General features: G+C 46.7%; 1 protein-coding gene and 1 long non-coding RNA gene across 5 annotated transcripts; one reads left to right on the top strand and one right to left on the bottom strand.

Moving 5' to 3' along the window:
* Window positions 1–7,217: 7,217 nt before the first annotated feature.
* LOC120696462 (transcription factor GTE4-like) lies at window positions 7,218–12,978 on the bottom strand. 2 transcript variants are annotated; one of them, XM_039979408.1, is made up of 6 exons: window positions 12,747–12,977; window positions 10,926–12,710; window positions 10,774–10,831; window positions 10,578–10,700; window positions 10,397–10,459; window positions 7,233–7,611 (listed from the first exon to the last, which is right to left on the bottom strand). In XM_039979408.1, the coding sequence occupies exons 1-5, from the start codon at window positions 12,789–12,791 to the stop codon at window positions 10,404–10,406; spliced, it is 2,067 nt and encodes a 688-aa protein (XP_039835342.1). In that variant the 5' UTR covers window positions 12,792–12,977; the 3' UTR covers window positions 7,233–7,611; window positions 10,397–10,403. The 2 variants fall into 2 exon arrangements, with proteins under 2 accessions (XP_039835341.1, XP_039835342.1); XM_039979407.1 differs by having other exon boundaries at window positions 7,218–7,611; window positions 10,926–12,978.
* A 289-nt stretch (window positions 12,979–13,267) lies between these two features.
* Window positions 13,268–15,105, top strand: LOC120651496. 3 transcript variants are annotated; one of them, XR_005666214.1, is made up of 3 exons: window positions 13,268–13,629; window positions 13,838–14,793; window positions 14,882–15,105. It is a non-coding gene; the product is annotated as an uncharacterized LOC120651496 (long non-coding RNA). The 3 variants fall into 3 exon arrangements; XR_005666213.1 differs by having other exon boundaries at window positions 13,268–13,964; window positions 14,723–14,793; XR_005666211.1 differs by having other exon boundaries at window positions 13,268–14,793.
* Window positions 15,106–15,566: the final 461 nt, after the last annotated feature.

Raw genomic sequence — 15,566 nt, 5'->3', positions numbered from 1 at the left:
CTCACAATTATTTGGTTGTCAATCTGGGAAGTATCCTTTTAGATATCTTGGCATTCCAATGCACTTCAGAAAGCTTAGCAATGCAGACTGGAGGATCGTAGAGGAGAAGTTTGAGAAAAAACTAAGTAGTTGGAAAGGGAAGCACATGTCGGTAGGAGGACGGTTGGTTCTAATAAACTCAGTCTTAACTAGCTTAGCTATGTTTATGTTATCTTTTTTTTGAAGTCCCGAAAGGGGTACTTGAAAAATTGGACTACTATCGGTCAAGGTTTTTTTGGCAATCAGATGAACATAAGAAAAAATATCGTTTAGCCAAATGGAGCATTCTATGCCAACCTGTAACATCCCAAAAATTCACCAAATTAAATCACGCGCTAAAATTTTTTTTAAAAGTTTTTCATCATTGAAATCAATTAACCCTAAACCCTATTTCCTTCCCGGAAATTTTCGCCGTCCCGATATCCGATTTCAATCGTCGTTCCATCTTTCCTTCTCTCTTTTTTTCCGCAAACCGTACCACTCCCTCTTTTTCCTCGCCGCCGTCCCATCCCGCGCCGCTCGGCTGCCGGTCGCCCACGTGCGACCGCCTGCCGCAAATCACGCCGCGCCCCTCTCTTTCTTTTCCTCTCACTTTTTCTTTCCTCCTCCTTTTCCTTTTCTTTTCTTCTTTTCTTTTTTTCTCCCTCCTCCTTTCTTCTTTCTCCTTCCTTCTCCCCTGTTTCCTGCCCGCGCGCCCGTGCCCACGCGCTCCGCGTGCCCAGGATGCCCGCCGCGCCGCTCGTCGCTGCCTGACTCGTCCTGTCACCTGTGCTCGCCGTGCCGCCCGCCGTCGAGCACGACATCGCCGCCTCGCCGCCCGAGCCGCGCTGTTCGCGAACAGCGCGATGACAGGCACAGCAACCGGCCCCCCTCCTCCACGTGCTCATCCTCCCCTGTACAACGACGTCCTCGACGCCCACGCCACCCCGCGACGCCCGCAAGCGGCCAAGCCGGCCCCAACGCCATTAATGGCGCCCGCCGAGCTCGCCGGCCGACCACCATCGCGGACCCCCTCCTCCACCGCCTTATTCCGCCTATAAAGAGGCCCCTCGTGTCGGCAACCACCACCACAAGCCACGCCGCCCCCGTGCCCCTCCTCTCCGGCCTTGCTACGCCGCCACCCAGAGCCGTCGTGGCCGCCGCCGCCCACCCTCGTCGCCCCACCTCCTCGCTGCCCCCAGCCCGAACCAAGGTAGGGGAGGGATTCCCATCGCTCTCCTCTCCATTTTCCCCTAGCCCCGGCCGCCGCCGAGCCCTGCAGCATCGCCGTCGTGGCCCAGGACGCCACCCTGCCCCTTTTCCCCCTTCCCTCAGCCGCCGCCGTGGCCCAGGACGCCGGCCACTGGGCCGCCAGCGCCCCAACCTCCCCCCTCCTCTGTTCCTGTCGGGAGGTAGAAGAAGGAGGGGCAAAATTGCCCAAAGGCCCCTCCCCTTCCCTCTATCCTTTAAAGAACCCTCCCACTCTTTAGCCTTTTTTACAAAATAAACCCTCCCTTTTATTATATTCCAAAACAAACCCTTTCCACCATATAAACTTAATTCTAAATAAACCCCTGACGTTTTTCGAAATAGCCCGGATATTTTCTGAAATACCAATCAAGCCCTTGCCCCACCAAAAATATTTGCAAATAGACCCCTGATTCCGGTTTAGACCCTAAACACCTCTTTAACTCGTCATTTTATGCGCCAAAAATCCTCCGATCGTCCTGAAACTTTACCACGACATTTCTAATATAATTTTGGCCATGCCATTAGGAAACCGCCCAAAAATATTGGTCCTATATCCATATCTTAATTGTTCCCGATTCGAGCTCAACGATAAAACTTTTATTTCTTTTTCTTGATTGCGTGTTTGTTTGTATGCGTCATAGATCACGGTGTGAACGAGGGAGAACCCATCAATGAGCAGTACTGTGAGCAAGCGAACGAGGACCAGTTCCGCGACCACGAACCCGAAGGACAGTACCTCGATCAGGACTTCCCGGAAGGCTTTGAAGACGGCAAGTTCAATCTCATCCTTTGATGCATGTTTTGTCTCAGTTTTTATAAACACAACCTATTGGCCTGTTTTACAAAACTGCATATGTCTTGCTTGCTGAAAATATGGTTGGATAGCCACCCCTTGATTTGTTATAACCATTCCTTGACCACCTACATTAATGTCTGAATATGATTTATTCTGTTTGGATGTTAATCACTGCTAGAACGCTTAGGACCTTAAACCCGGTACAACTTGTTTTATAAAAGAAAAATGTGTGTACGTGTGGGAAGGGAAAATGTGGAAATTTTTGAAAGATGATTTTAGACGAGATGGATGGCACTTCTGTGTAAACTACCGAACGGTGTGCTCATGCCTGTGTGGCAGAGCAAGGAAGGGAGATATCCATCTTGTCACAACTAAGGACCGAGTTAGTGTGTCATCTCACCTAACTCCACTATTGTGCAAACCACTCGACCATTGAATGGGCAACGGCTTAGCATAAACTCCACTAGTTGGTCTGATAGCCATCAGGAGAGCTGAGAGCAACGTGTGATCAAGGAGAAGGGATTAGCTCTGTGTGACTTATGCCCCGGTTAAAACCTCTGTGATAGGTCAATGACCCCTTGGTGGATGCCGTGATGGCTAGTCAGGTCTAGCTAAGGTAGGTAATGGCTTTGTTGGGATTTGCGCCGACACTAAGGTGATCGAGTTGTGGTACCCCGCTTGTGGGTAAAGTTGCACACCTCTGCAGAGTTAAGAATTTATTCGAATAGCCGTGCCCACAGTACTGGGCGAGTTACGGTGTGGTCACATAACTAGTATTTCTTCTGGGAATGGATGGGTTGGCGTGAGTTGTTTTGGGAAAGGTGTCCGACAGTCGTGCCGTGTGCTACAGCGGATGAGGAGTCCGGTAGCAACTTAAAACTGTGATCCTGTGTGGATCAGCACTACGTGTTACTTGGTACAAGAAAACTTTCTTTGAAAATCCTTTCTTTCAAATGAACCCCTCATAAAAATTATCTTTCCGCAAATAAAACCCTAGCCTTATTCTTGATTTACCCTATGCATTATATTCTGTTTGTACCCCCTCCGTGGGTGTGGTTGGACTTGCTGAGTACGTTTGTACTCACACCATTCTTAATTTTTACAGAGGAAGATCCAGACTTCGTTCCTGAAGACGTTGAGTAGAGGTTCCGTCCTGCACCCAACCTTGCATGTGGATAGGGTCACCCGCAGGAAGTTCCACATGGCACAAGACTCTGATGACCCCCTCTTCGTAGTTAATATCATTGTGTGGGTGTTAGTTGCTATCCTCGCGATAGTGGCGCTTCACTGCCCACTACCGCGTAGAGTTGTACGGTGATGTACCATCTGATGTAATAAAAGTGTTATCAACCTCCTGGGACTGATATTGTATCACTTTTAAGTCTTCTCTTATGAGGGGATGCTTCACAACCGCAAGGAATTGGAGGGTTAGACATTAAGAATCTTGACATACAAAATAGGTGCTTGTTAAGTAAATGGCTTTTTAAACTGATCCATGAAGAGAGTGTTTGGCAAAGTTTATTAAGGAACAAGTACTTAAAAAACCAAACTATTGCTCAAGTGGAAAAGAAAGCAGGGGATTCTCATTTTTGGGCGGTCTCATAAAAGTTAAAGATACATTCCTGAACTATGGCTCTTTTTATTTAAATGATGGTAATTAGATAAGATTTTGGGAGGACAAGTGGTTGGGTAATCATACACTTAGAGAGCAATATCCAACCCTGTTCAATATTGTACGGAAAAAGTATGTGACTGTAGCATCAGTATTTGATAGAGTACCTCTCAATGTGTCCTTTAGAAGAACTTTGACAGGTCATACACTTACTTTATGGCATGATTTGGTTGCTCGCATTAGTCATGTCCATTTAAACGATAATGTTGATGTCTTCCGACGGAATTTGAATCAATCTGGTATGTTTGCCGTTAGCTCAATGTATAGTGCACTTATTAGCAATGGTAATGTACATTTTGACAAATATTTGTGGAAACTAAAAATGCCACTAAAGATTAAAATATTTATGTGGTACTTAAAGATAGATGTTATTCTTACTAAAGACAATCTAGCAAGACGGAATTGGAATGGTAACAAACTATGTTGCTTTTGTTCTAATGATGAAACTATTCAACACCTCTTTATTGATTGTCATGTAGCCAAGTTCCTATGGAGAGCCGTACAGTTTGCCTTTGATTTAAATCCGCCTCGTAGCATTACTCATCTGTTTGGTAATTGGCTTAGAGGGGTTGGAACCAAATTAAAAAGACAACTGTTAGTAGGAACATCTGCTTTGTGTTGGGCCATTTGGCTTAGTAGGAATGATGTGGTTTTTGACAAATCTCCAACTAAAACTTATTACAGGTACTGTATCGAGGAATCCATTGGCTCAGATTCTAGGCACAGCTACAAAGGCGTGACGAAGACAAGGAGGCAGTACAGAAGGCATGTCAAACCATATATGTCTTGGTCATGCAGTTATTTGCCAATCATGGATGGAGATTTAGTAATAGAATTGGTCCTCAATAAGCGTCTTCATCGAACTTCTGGGTTGGCTTTGTCGCCTTTTGCTTACTTTTGTCATTGTATTCGCAGACGGATGAGCTGCAAGCTTTGTAATAAGTGGTTGTAGCCTCTTTTGAGGTCATGACCGGGTACTCTTTCCTATTATCTAAAAAAAATATGTAGTAACATGATCATAGAGTGCAACACATTACAATGATACATAGCACGGTTCTTACATTCATTCCCAGCACAATCACCGGTGGGATAGTTGTAATTTATAGTTCTAGTCGATGGACCAATCCCTTATCAGTCGAGTTCGGTTGCATTAATTGTATTTGACCAACATGTTAGAATAACGTTACACTCTGAATCTCTGATTGCTCTGCCTAAGTTAGTCTCACAAATAACTTGTGCTTTCTGTTTCCCACTGCAAGCAACACTAATCACAATACTCTCTTTGTAGTCGTCAAATCTAATCATATTCAGTACCAACCGGGGAAAAAAGATAGAAATACAACGTGCTACCAAACACAAAAACAAACCGTTTCTTTTTCAATCGCAAAGGATCAAATATAAAGCTACTCCGAAACAGTGACAGTTCATGAAAACGATTTTAAAACAGACCACACCCGATGAGTCAAGAGCAAGTTTTGTCGGTTGAAATTTTTTTGGTGAGGCGATTCTTTCCCAGCTACCCATCCACTCCCACAACATGGGCCAGGCCGCCGAGCCAGCAGCCACACTACTACAAAACCAAAACAATTAGCCCCCATGTGAGAGATCATCTCATTTAATCGGCGAGCACCCAAATCCTGAAATCCCTGCATACGCTTGTGGTTTGGTGAGAGGTCAGCACTCATCGGCCAGCACCGAACCCGTCCAAACCGAGTTGGTCCAACCATAAAAAAGGAAAGGAAAGAAAAAAAACCGGCGAGTCATCAGTGGAGTGGTTTCCTTCATCCCAAAACATGGTTGTCATCAGGTCGTTGCCAAATGCACGTCGAGTTTTTCCTTTTCTTTTGGCTCCTATTTCCTAATGGCGACGGCATATGCTGAGCTTTTGCTCTCCTGGGTTGTTGTAAAATACACCAAAAAAAAAAAGCCGGTACAAAAACCTAATCTGGTAGGAGTAGCAGATAGCAGCAGCGTGGCCAAAATGATTGAGGCATGAAGCAGGCGGCTAAGGAAAGGCGTGGAAGAGATGTGGCAGACTGTGTGAGAGAGATACCGGCGGCAACCTTTCGGGAAAATCTGCAGGTTGATGTATGGCCATGGCATCTGGTTATGCGGCACATGGATAGAAGGGGAACCTCTGGAGCCCTTTGCTAGCTAGCATGGAAAAATTTTCTCGGATTTTTGCTTCTGTATGTTCTGATTTGTTGTGAAGTGGAGCTTGAGGGCTGGACCTCCAAGGACATGTCGTGCCTGTCTGTTGAGACGTATTTGGAGGAAGGCGGCCAGAAGCTTTAGGTCCCCCTTTCGGATGCAGGAAAAGTAGACGATTTCTGAAGATTCGGCATTTTGAAACAAAAATTGAATTCTGCATTATTTTCTTCCCTTTATATCTTAGAATTCCATCATTCTCTCTCTGGCATCCAAGCGCATGTTTTGTAACCTTTTGGTGCTCTATACTAATTTCAATTATATAGTGGCTCTAATCCTATATTTTTCATCTTTTCCTAATATATATATTTGTGTATTTTGATAATCATGTATTTTAGAGTAGTCTATTTATTTAGAAATAAAAAGAGTAGCCTATTTCTGGTGCAGAGTAGCCCAAGCTCCTTGCAACGGGGCAGAATCCACACCAGAGATCCAGAGCACATGTGCACCTTTGGACGGTTCTGCATCATTTTCCAGCACATTTTCCTTCCGAGCCACAAGCCCACAATACCCGGCCCGTAACAGGTGACAAGAAGCTTCCTGCTTCCCTGCACAATCCAAAGGCATGTGACAAGCGAGCAGCATCCCAATAATGCTCACGCCACGTTCCTCGAGAGGAAAATGATGTAGCAGGGAAGGGCACGCTGGTTCGCGTCTTCTGCTTGTACGCTAGCAAAGTAGCTAGCCCTAGGCTATCAGCAACAGCAGCATGGTAGGGAGACGAATCGTGTTGGTTGCCTTCGAGCCTTCGACCCAAGCAGAGCATTGCCACACCGCTGCTCCTACTCCCGTTGCAGCCCAAGCTCATGTTGGCAGTTGCAGACCAGCCTTTACGCATATTCATAACACCAAACAGTTCCAGCATACACAAGTCGCCAACCCAGCCACCACCTCGACGAACCAAAAGCAAACGGCACAATATATTATCTGAAAAAACAGGTAGCCATCCCAGACGAATCCGATTCAAGGGTACCAACGAGCGAGCCATCATGACCCGGGACTGGGGAGGCTCCCTGCTACAGTTCTACCCACCCAGAAAGCTCAACCATCACCACCTATGATACTCTCTTTTTTTTGAAAAAAACAATGATATTCATTCATTCCAAGCAAAACACTCATCACACCAGAACATAAAACTGGACCGTGACACAAGCATCAGGTGCATCAACAAACTCAAACGGTACAACAAAACGAAATTCACAGCATCGGCAGTCAGAAAAAGACCTGGCGCTGAACATTACCTGGTACTCCACGGAAGATGGCAGCAGGGCAAAAGACGAACAGGGCTATCCGGATTGCCAATCTTTTCAGTTCACCAAAGTGGAAACAAATGGCTTGTCAATGCATACAGCAATCACTTTCCTACATACTGCAATCAACACAGCTAACAGGATTAATGTACAGTCTACTGAGCCAACCAAGAGGCTCCTAGCAACAGCGCTGTGTACAGAGACAAGGAGTGTCAGCAACAAGCCCAGTCTTATTAGGCGGTACACCCCGGAACCTACAAGTTACTGCCTTCAGCGGGTGAATCCACATACAAAAGCTACTTAGAATACAGGGGCGGTTTCCTAAGCCAGACAAGGTAAACATGTACAATCTTACGGAGCCATTGTCATGTCAAATACAATTAGACAGTTACTGTCTACTCGACCAACTTCTCAACCTGCAAACGAAAACAAGGTAACCCACATTACACAATACAAATGGCCTCAGGAAAAAAAAAAGTAGAAACATGGCACAATAGAGCTTAGCGGGAAAAATAAATATTCCAGACATTACTCCCTCCGTTCCAACATGTAGGTCGTTGACTTTTCTAGATTCATATATTTTGCTATGTACCTAGACATACATTATATCTAGGTGCATAGCAAACACTATGAATCTAGAAAAGCTAAAACGATACATTTTGGAACGTAGAGAGTAGCAATGATCCACTCTAAGATGTACACAAAATAACAGGATGAACTTTGTTAGAATACAGCATTGATTCTGAAAACATGTATATTCCTAGTCCACATCTGGAGACACAAAATATGGTTTGAGACTAACTGTCAAGATGTTGACACTGAGCACAAAACTTTAAGACATGCAAGCACTTAGGTTTGTGATAGACAACAATTGATATATCTGTCTGGGGTTCACTCACCTATCCCAGAAAAAGATTTTGGTCATCAAATTGCTTATGACGATAATAGCCTTATGTTTTCTATTTCACTAAGTAAAATGACAACATCAACTACATAAACATCTAAATATGCTTTGCTGAGCAATTCTGCTTATTCCATCTCCATAATGATAAACTATCCATGAAAACATACATCTTTTCAAATATCTGTCCTAGAAAGAGATAGTTTTGGAAATGTCACCATAATATCAAACAGAACCTTAGAGGGACATCCTCATAAACAGCTCTGGCATCACAATGTGTCTATGTCTCACAAAAAAATGGATCTGAAAGGTCCATTTTTGTTAAAGTTTGCTTAAAGCAAATTATGTTGCTCAATTATTGCAAATAGGAAGAATCACCTACAGATGTCTCAAATCCCAAAGAACAGTCCAAGAAATTTCCTTACAACAAAAAACTAAAGCTCTAGTTTTGAATTCTGAAGGATTTTGTTTAATAAAAAATACACAAACCAAATATTTTGTTACACAGTATAATTGGAAATGTCTTGTAACAATTTTTTTCCTTAAATGAAATGCATTTGCGCATCCAGGAAGGTATATCATGACCCCATCCTAAAAAATAGATTAATTACCAGAATAGCATATGGAGGATGGCTTAGCACGATATCAGCTAGCTCAGATGAATAGAGCCACTAGATCATGATCTGGAATGAGGGGATGTCCAATGGTGCAGCTGATTACATGCATTTATCCTATATTCATCGAATATAATAACAGTCAACTGTTTGCTGCCAGGGTTATGGATAAGGGGTTATCTAACTCAATGATCTGTGGGTGAGGACTGACAGCCTGTTCGGCTCGCCATAAATGGCTGGGCTTAAGCTGCTGCTGGAGCCGACTGATGGGCGGGCGGCGAGGGACAGGCAGGGCGGCAGGGCAGTTCTGGCTGGGCTGGAGCTGCTGCTCCAGCCACTTATACCCAGCCAAACAGGCTGTGAGGAGGCTCTTGATCTTGCTGTCACTACAAGAATCTAAGCCAAGTCTGCAATACACTGATACATGATGGAATCCACACAAAGTTTTGCTGGCAACAGATAAAATAGGTAGACAACACAAAACAGTAACACTTGAGACCACGTGGTGCAACAGTGTTGCCATAAATAATCCACATTACCAAATCAGGCATGCATCTGCCACAACTCTGGGGGGGGGGGGGGGGGGGGGGCATGCATCTACCATGATGGCCACAGCACAACCTAAACCCAAGAGGGCAACAATGGTGTTTGCTTCAGGGCTATGACCTAAAATAGTCTCCAGCTTCTGTGGCAGGCTTATCAGCTTTAGACATGAAGTTTGCATATCTCGTCGAACATTCTCTTGAAACTAGTGGAACCCATTTATGGGCAAGGCTTTACAGCCAAGAATATCAATTATGGCCTGAATGAACAGAGTATCATGGGAGTCAGCTGGCCCTTTTGGCGCTATAGCAGGCCCCTTAGACCGTCCACAGTGGAGGGAGCAAATGAAGGAGCAAATACACTGTTTGACACTGTAGATGCACTGTTTGGCACTGTAGACAGAGAGGCGTGGGAAACGAGGAGGGAGCAAATTTGCTCTTGCTCCCTCCGCTGTGGTCAGCCTTAGGGTTAAGGGTCGAGATGGGATTAGATATATTGCTTAGGCGCAAATTAAGCCTCTATATATAAATAGAGAAAGTGATGTATATCAGTGAAAGCAAGCAAGAAGTACATCAATGTATTATCCCAACCCACTTCTCTTATCGCCCGCCCTTGTGGTGCAGCTATCGTCTCTGGAGAGGACAACTAGAGACCAGCCGCACCACAAAGGCAGGGGTAAGAGAAGAGAAAGTCATGAAATATTTGGACACCAAGGTCTATGTCAAGATTTTTGTCCTAATCTTCTCCACATCTCATGGTTCTTTCTATTATGGATCTAATTTCCTAATGCAATCATGGCAGCAGCATCCGGTTTGACATCATACTTAGTAGTACACAACAAATCAGCCCTCTGATCCTAACCTAATAATCGGGTAGGAAACTATACAAGCACTGGTAAAAGTGAACAAGAACATGGCAATTAACCATAAATATTGCAACATAGATGCTAGTGACTAGAGAGATTATTTATTTGGCATGAGGTTCCTAAGTGTAAAAAAATTCAAAAGCATAACATCTAGGAGTTCCAACACAACATGGTACAAATAATACTTGCCTCTTTCAATATTATTTGCAACAAGAGTAATTCGAGGAAATTAAATATGTACAACAGTAACAGCATAAAACCTTCATATTGAAACTTACCTATATCTCAAGAAGAATTGCCAGCATCAGATCCATCTGAAGAGGAGCTATCACTGTCTGAATCTGCCAAAAGAATGCTAGATGATCAGGCTGTCTGTCCATATAGTTACTTCTAACGCAAACACCTCCTAGTAGCAGTTATGAGCAAAACGTCAGCAAGGGAAGTTGAGGGAAGTATTACCACTGGAAGACGATCCTGAATCACTGCTGGAGCCGCTTGAACTGCTTGAACTGCTCGCATTTTGTCTATTCTCATCATTTTGCTCTGGCGCTGACGTTGCCAGTTGCTTGCCTGCCATCGTATCTGTTTGCGACGAATAATTTAAAATTATTCTGTTGTAATGTGCTTTTAAGGTGAAGTCGAAAATAAAACTAACCTTTCTCAATTTGCTTTGGAGATTTTTCACCAACATTGGGTTCTTGGGTGACTTGGGTCTGCAAAGCATGAAACAATAGTTTCTCAGTATTGCTTATAATTTACTTGAAATAATAATACTATTGCTAAAAATGAATGATAGAGTGCTCATACTGGTTGCGGTTGTTGCGGTAGTTGTACAGATTGCTGTGCGCGCAACTCTGCATCTTGTTTGGCAATCATTGCACGCTCGGCCTTTCTCTTTTGCTTGCTCAGGTTCTTCTTGTAGTTAGCCACAAACCTGTCAAGCTCCCAAAGTGTCTCAGCATCCATACTATCAATTTCAACCTCAATCTCATCATCATGCTGCCTAACTGACAGATTCTTGTTCTTAATGACTTGTACAACAGCGTCAAGCTTCTCTGGAGGCAAATTCTGGAGGTTCTCGCTAAGCTTACGCTTTTCATCTATTGTCATGTCCCTCTTATTTGGATCCTTTGCCCTTGGTTTCTTCATCGATGGAGTCCGGCTATAAGTGGGAGTATGGCTGATTGGCCTTGAAGAGTCCAATGCCATGTGGCGTCTCATGGAATCCGACCTCTCAAGGAAGCGCAAGTCAATTGGTGGAGGCGGAAACTTCTTTGGCAATGGAGGACATGACGCAAGATAGTTAACCTCAGCCTCGATCTCAGGCCACTGTGCCTCAAAGATTCCTAACAACTGTTCTGCCATGAAATGCACATCCTGTCCCTTGGGGTTATACGTCATTGCATTATGGAAAGTGAGCCGCACATCATCAGCAAACTCCTTTGGGTTCCTGTACTGCCCCTGGCTGAGCCGCTCCCTTATTGTGCCAAGATCCATTGGGTGCTTAATAATTGCAAAATAGTCATGCAAACCAAGTGCAGCGGGATCGACAGGCTTGTTGAACACCCACGCAAACTTGTGCTTCATTAGCCGGCTCAGAAGAGATGAGGACTTCTTGAATGCATGAGAGTATAACCGCCGCTCAGCATCAAAGTCTGCGCCACGAGATTCCTGTGACCTGTGCTTCTTCTTGTGGTGCTTGGACTTCTTGCGCCCGTGCAAATCTGAGGGCGGGATCCTATCCTTAGCAAGCAAAAACTCAGAGTTTTGGTACAATTGATTGGCCTTTGGCGTCCGTTTCTCCTTTTCAAAGGCTTCATTATGACCAACCGAAACAGTTAGCGGCCTGCGCGGGAGCAGCGAGCGGATAGGTGCAACACCACCAGCGAGCTGCGCGGACATGGGCGTCCCCATATCACCAGCTAAGAACTGCTGCGGCACGTACCCCACATCCACCACCTGCTGCTGTGGCACCACCACCAGGGGCAAAGGCGCGGGCGGGGGAGCAGCAGCCTCCTGCTGCGCCAGGGTCTCGGCAGCCTCCTTGAGGCGCCTGGAGAGCACGCGCACCTGGTCGAGCTCCCCCGCCAGCCGCCGCCGCAGCTCGCTCCTCGCCCTGCGCTTCCGCGCCTTCTGGGCCTTCTCAGCAGCCCGGTCGTCGCCGTGGCCGTTGGGAACGACGCCGCCGCCGTCCTGGCCGTGCCCCGACGAGGGCTCCCCGGAAGCGGCGGCGCGCTTCCCGGGCGGCTCCGGGGCGAGGGTCGAGGCAGCCGCGACCGGATCGGGCCGCGCCGCAGAGCCCCCGGCCTCCCCGCGGCGGATGGAGCGGCGAATCGAGGATAGGGTTTCGGAAAGGGGGTTAGGGTTAGGGTCGGGGGCGGGGGAGGGAGCTGGGGCGGGTGCGGGTGCGGGGGCGGGGGAGGGGGAGGGGGAGGGGGATGGAGCTGGGGCGGGGGTGGGGGAGGGAGCTGGGGATGGGGATGGGGCGGGGGAGGGAGCTGGTTCGGGAGGTTTAGGGTTTTTGCTGGGGTACTTGCGGGAGTAGACCTTGATCTCCTCGGGCCAGCGCCGCACGGCCGGAGCGGCCGGCGCCTCCTCCTCCCCGGCGGCCGGGGCGGGGCCCGGCGCCGGCTCCTCCCCGCCGGCGCCGTCGCCGGGAGCGTCCGACGCCATGCATAAACCCTCCCAAATCCGGGGCCGGGGGGGGCGCCGAATCGAGGAATTCGGAGGGTTTTGCGCGGAAACCCTGGGGAAATTTTTTTTCCTGTGGCTCCTCGCGGCGCCGATTTGATATTTTCCTTGCGGCTATGGCGGTGGAGTGGAGCGGAGCAGGGCAGCAGAGGCTGTGGGGTTGGTGGCGGCGCCGGATGCGTCGCTGCTTTTGTGGGGGAGGGGACTCGAGCTCAGCCGGAGACGAGAGCCTATCCCGGGCCACGAGAGAATCATAGCCGGTGGATCGGCACTGGACGGACACGATCTGCGCGGACCAAAGTACACAAGGACGTTTTCTGCTAAGGCCCCTAAGAGAATGCCACAAAGCAGATCGATCCGGAATACGGTTTATGGTTAACCCCCCTGATTGTACTGCCTTCACATTTTAGGTCCGATCCCCAATCTATCTTGTAGTGCATGAGGGCGACGGTAGTCCGTCGTAGTCCCTCGGGGAATTTTGAGCCGTCCGATGCTTGGTTGCCGCTCGGATTGTTTGCTTTCTTTCCTTGCGAGACTTTGTTTCCACGCGAGATCAACGCCGCCGCTCAGAAATCTCGGCCTCCCGATCAAGCGCTCGCCGCTCGCAAAAATCTCGTGCGTGACTTCCTTCCTGAATCTTGATGTTACGCTCCTTCGTCCGATCATCGCCTCTGCGTCCCCGCCCTAAGCTTTCCGAAACAACTCCGCTGGGATCGGCGGGCAGATCGAGGGTTTTGGTTCGAGCGCTGCATCCCTTCGCAGGCAGACTGGTGTCGTACGTCCTCGGTGCTGTGATCGGCAACCTCGACGAGCAGTTGCGGTATTCGTCTCCCACACACCTCAGTTGGCTGTGCGTCGTCGGTCGTCGACCAGTTGCGGGGGCACCGGCTGCCGCGCCCCCGCTCGTGTCGTCGACGAACGTGGTTGCCGATTCGTGACGGAGCTAGGGGAGTTCCTGCCGGGCGCCGCACGCGGTTGTCGTCGTCGCAGCTCGCTAACGGGCATCAGTCTTTTCTTGCAATTCCCAGGTACGAATCTGGTCGCCGCCGATAATACTCGCATAACACTGATCGATGCGCTAGACCATAAAGCAGGACTGACGGGGAGGGCTCTGTCCATCTTCCTTCCACAGCGCATTGGGGGGGCTCATCCCAGGTTTGTTGCTTTGGCAAATGTAGCATTTTAATTGCGAACTGGTATTGACTCCATGAATCATATCTCTGTTATCTTGGTGTGCAACTAATATGATTGCAGGTTATGATATATGCTGTTCGACGGTCGACCCTTGCCCCGTCCCACCCAATTCTCATTTTTTTAGTATTAATTAATCACTTCTATTTGAGAAGTCAGTCGTGTCATAAGGCTGCTTTCTTTAACCTAGACTAGAGGCTGCATTTGTGTATCATGACTGAATGCCTGCTTTCTCATAGTCACTGTTGCTACAATGCAAATATAATTTGGGAGAATTCCTTTGGATTAGTAGTTGATGATGAGTGTACTGCTTCTGGCATTGCTCCATCTGTCTTGTTATTCAATTGGATTTGTGGGTGGGTTGACCAAGGTTGCCATTGTGCTGTTGGGAACAATTCCTAATTCGAACCCATGGTGGCCATGATTAGTTTGCTGCTACTGCTGCTTGGAATTATATATTGGGCTCTCATATACCAAATTCAAGATGAGAAGTAGTTGTAGCTAAAATCTTCAGTTTGTTCAGTTAATCTTTGATTTCATGACCAACATGGTTATTGTTCACATAATCTTGGCTCTACCTTGCTCTGGGAATTATCTTGCTTGCTGTCTCACATCTGATTCATGTGGACTTGTTTGAGTTTGTTCCTTTGGCAAATTTAGCATTTTTGTTGCATTGGGAATCATATCTCGGGTACCTTGATGTGCAACTAATTTGCTTGCAGGTTGTGATACATGGAGTCAAATGATATAAGTTGTGGCAGGGTGCCATTTGGGGACGTTACATATACTTTGGGTAAGTTTTTAGTGAACTTGTGTACAATTTCTGTTGCATATCCGGGAGGTGTGGTGACAAGGTTCAACAACATTTTGCCGGTACTCAGGCATCAACATGTACGTTGAGAGTTAAAGATAGAGGGATAGGGAACGCTCGAAAGCCATGACAGCAGAACAATGGGATGCTCGGAGCGCATATGAAAGGAAAAAGCAACAAAATACCAATCCAACTCATTGATTTGGAAATTATCCCCCTGGTATTGTTGCCACTGCATCATTTGTAGTATATACACATATCCCAGTTCTATTTTTTGACTAGCGTATTTACATATCCCAATACACTTTGCGATGCCATTTCTGAACCAGTTAGTCATGGCACGGGGTACAATTGTGAGCACTTATAGTTATATCGGTTGCTGATATGTTTGTTCATGAATTTTTTTCCCGTAGCAACGCACGGGCACCCTCCTAGTACAAATATATATGCAGGCATCAATCAAAAAGGAAAAACATGCATGCACAGCCTGAAAATGTCCATGACTACTCTGGGCACCTCTATGATGGGAAGAAAACGATTGGAGTTTTTCAAGCATGGAGGAAAAATTGGGGCTTAGTATATATTTCAACAAAAATGAGCTGCCATGTGAGAATCAAAAGTAATCAGTGCAAATGTCCTCGCTCCAATCTGGAATTCAAAGAACTAATTACCAAATCACCAAAAAAGCTAAGAAAGCATTCCAACTTGTCAAGAAGTATTAAACACACATAATTAAAATACAATTGTATCCCAAG

Source organism: Panicum virgatum, chromosome 1K, assembly GCF_016808335.1.
Source record: "Panicum virgatum strain AP13 chromosome 1K, P.virgatum_v5, whole genome shotgun sequence".
NCBI lineage: Eukaryota > Viridiplantae > Streptophyta > Magnoliopsida > Poales > Poaceae > Panicum > Panicum virgatum.
Note: the sequence above shows the minus strand (reverse complement) of the source record. Positions and strands in the feature narration are given on the sequence as shown.

What these genes read in the sequence shown, in the direction of transcription:
- LOC120696462 (XM_039979407.1), bottom strand. Translation starts at nt 12,791, where the DNA reads ATGGCGTCGGACGCTCCCGGCGACGGCGCCGGCGGGGAGGAGCCGGCG. An exon ending in TCCAAAGCAAATTGAGAAAG is followed by an intron (nt 10,701 to 10,773) that starts GTTAGTTTTATT and finishes CGTCGCAAACAG; the next exon opens with ATACGATGGCAGGCAAGCAA. An exon ending in TTCAGGATCGTCTTCCAGTG is followed by an intron (nt 10,460 to 10,577) that starts GTAATACTTCCC and finishes TTCTTTTGGCAG; the next exon opens with ATTCAGACAGTGATAGCTCC.